Here is a 2,360-nt window from a genome sequence, read left to right as displayed (position 1 = left end):
GCCCCCCGCCAAAGCGGCGCGGGGCCCTGCGGCGACCTCGCCGGGCACAAAACGGGGGCCGTTTTTTTTTTTTTCTCACTTTTCCGCCCCCGGGGGTCGGGCGTTTGCGGCGGCGGCGAGAACACGAATAATAATAAACGAAAAAATAAATAAATGCCGGTAGGCGGGGTTGTTGTGCGTGCCCAACGTCCCCCTTTTTCCTTTCGGCGACTGGAAAGAAAAAAGCACCACGCCACGCCCCCCCGGGCAAAACAAGATAAAAAAAATAAAAAAAACCTTCAACGGCGAAGCCGACGCAGTTCACAATGGTGTCATATTGACCGGTGTCCCCGTGAAAAGCGTGCGGAACACGTCGTTGAAGAATTCAGGGTGGTACCGACACGCGCGCTGGCAGTCGGGGCTGTAGTTGATTTCAAGCAGGGTGGGTTCTAGCGACTTCGTCCCAGGGCGGCCGCCCAAAGTTTCCCGCAGCATAACATCCATCCCGTAAATCGCACGACAGCGACGACGATCGGCACCGTGGACTTTCACGACGTCAAGCGCTTTGCGAAGCAATTTCCGAATCTTGGGGTAAACGTCTCGGGTCCAAAGCGATGCGCCATACCCTTTCTTGGCGTGCTCCGCGTTAAATTCCTCAATAAACTCAGAGTCGTGCAACTGAATTAGTTTTGCAGGATTTTCGTAGTTCATAACCGTCCAGTGCTTTTCAAAATGGTCAAAGTCGTTCAAGGCGTATTCCTCCAAGGCAAAGCGAGTCCAAAATACATTGTACAAGTAGGCCTCCATCGCTGTTTCCTCCGACGCAAAAGACCGCACGGCCACAATAAATCGCAGATCAAACTTGCGGCGGTGCAGAGTAGCGGTTTTGGCAACATATTTGCACACCACTTTGGGGCCGGTTTCAATGGCTCTGAGCAATGCATTGAGGTTGGAAGAAATCGTCATATCGATGCTTCGGGCCATATTTGTTGGTTTAGTGATCCATAAGTTTGTTCCATCATCACTGTGCAACGCACAAATGTCATCGCGGGTTACCACACCGTCCGGGGCTGTGCCGTGCAACTTTGCCTGTCGCACCATAAAGTCCCCAATAAATTCATGAAGTTGTGAGGTGCTGTCGTAGCTGACCTGATACCAGTCCACATACCCATAGTGATCCTGAATAAGTTGCAAAAGACCCTTCTTGCTTGTAAAAAGTTTCTCTTCGGGGAACTGAGAAACAAACTGCGCGTATCGAAACTTGTTGAGATCATCAATGTGATCATGGACAACCCAAACCGCCTGCGCCTCCTGCGGCAGGTCAACCAACATAAAATGCTTAGCATCGGTAAGATTTGCCGAAACCAGTTTGCTATCCGTAAATACGCGCAAAGGTAGCTTCACACTCAACTCTGCACTCTCTCTTGATTCTGGTAGCGGTGTGGGGAGGGGTGCGACTGGGCGGCGGCGTCCTGCGTCAACGACATTGTGGCCGCTATCCCGAGCGTCGTCAGCCTCAATGCTGTGAACCTGTTCCGCCATGGTTGAAGAAACCGCCTCCATCCTGCCCACCATTCGCCGCCAAGCCTCCAGGCAGGCTTGCTTTGCATCCATATAACTTTCTTGCCCCGCCATCCCGTACAGGAGCTCCACAACTTCTTTCCCGCCCCATGTTTCTAGCAGTGTCTCGGCCTTCTGTGTGGCGATGGTGCCCTCCTCCATATCCTCCACACACCACATCGCAGAGAATACACCACCCTTTTCTGGGAAGCAGACAGGGACAGGCTCCAACTTCATGTTGCCAGGTTCATCTGTCACCACCGTGATCGCGCTTCCAACCTCGTCGTGAATGTACCACGAGTTTTCATAATGGGCATCTCCGTCATCAACGCGGCCGGGAAGCCGATAAGAGCCCACTTTTGTCCACATGTTGTCAAACACAGTGCGCGTATCTTCCTCGGCGTTAGTGTGCGATAGGTTCAGCGACAGAATGCGACCCAACCGCTCACGAAGCGCGGCGTTCACTTTCAAGTGCTCACAAAACTCACGAAGACGAAATGTACAGCAGTGATCCACAAGCCAAATGTCTTCTTTTGCTTGCAAATCTCTCGTAGAAACGAGGACGTACTCGTTATTGACGGGTTCTTCAGCTTCTTGCGGAAGACTCACCTTTTCTTCACACCCCTCCGCGGCCAGCGTAGCCAAGGAAAAGGAGTCACCCGCGTCAAAGACGTCGTTGCGTAGCTTTTCATACAATCGCCGCTGCAGGTTCTCCGTCACGCCGTGCACCTCAAACCACGTGGACAAAAGCCCTGAAAACTCGTCAAATGAATTCATTACTTTGGGGGTAAGGAGATTATTTCGTTGTATTTTTTTTTGTT

General features: G+C 51.9%; 1 protein-coding gene across 1 annotated transcript, besides 2 other annotated features; it reads right to left on the bottom strand.

Annotated features, from left to right (window-relative positions):
• Window positions 1–126: 126 nt before the first annotated feature.
• Window positions 127–155: a microsatellite.
• A 93-nt stretch (window positions 156–248) lies between these two features.
• Window positions 249–275: a microsatellite.
• Window positions 276–300: 25 nt separating this feature from the next.
• TraAM80_08148 (putative tubulin tyrosine ligase) lies at window positions 301–2,316 on the bottom strand (the record flags this gene model as incomplete). The annotated part of the gene is made up of 1 exon (XM_029384908.1): window positions 301–2,316. The coding sequence occupies one exon, from the start codon at window positions 2,314–2,316 to the stop codon at window positions 301–303; it is 2,016 nt and encodes a 671-aa protein (XP_029235264.1).
• Window positions 2,317–2,360: the final 44 nt, after the last annotated feature.

Source organism: Trypanosoma rangeli (genome assembly GCF_003719475.1).
Source record: "Trypanosoma rangeli strain AM80 chromosome Unknown Tra_15.4_contig_00380, whole genome shotgun sequence".
NCBI lineage: Eukaryota > Euglenozoa > Kinetoplastea > Trypanosomatida > Trypanosomatidae > Trypanosoma > Trypanosoma rangeli.
This window is presented reverse-complemented; position numbering and strand designations above follow the sequence as displayed.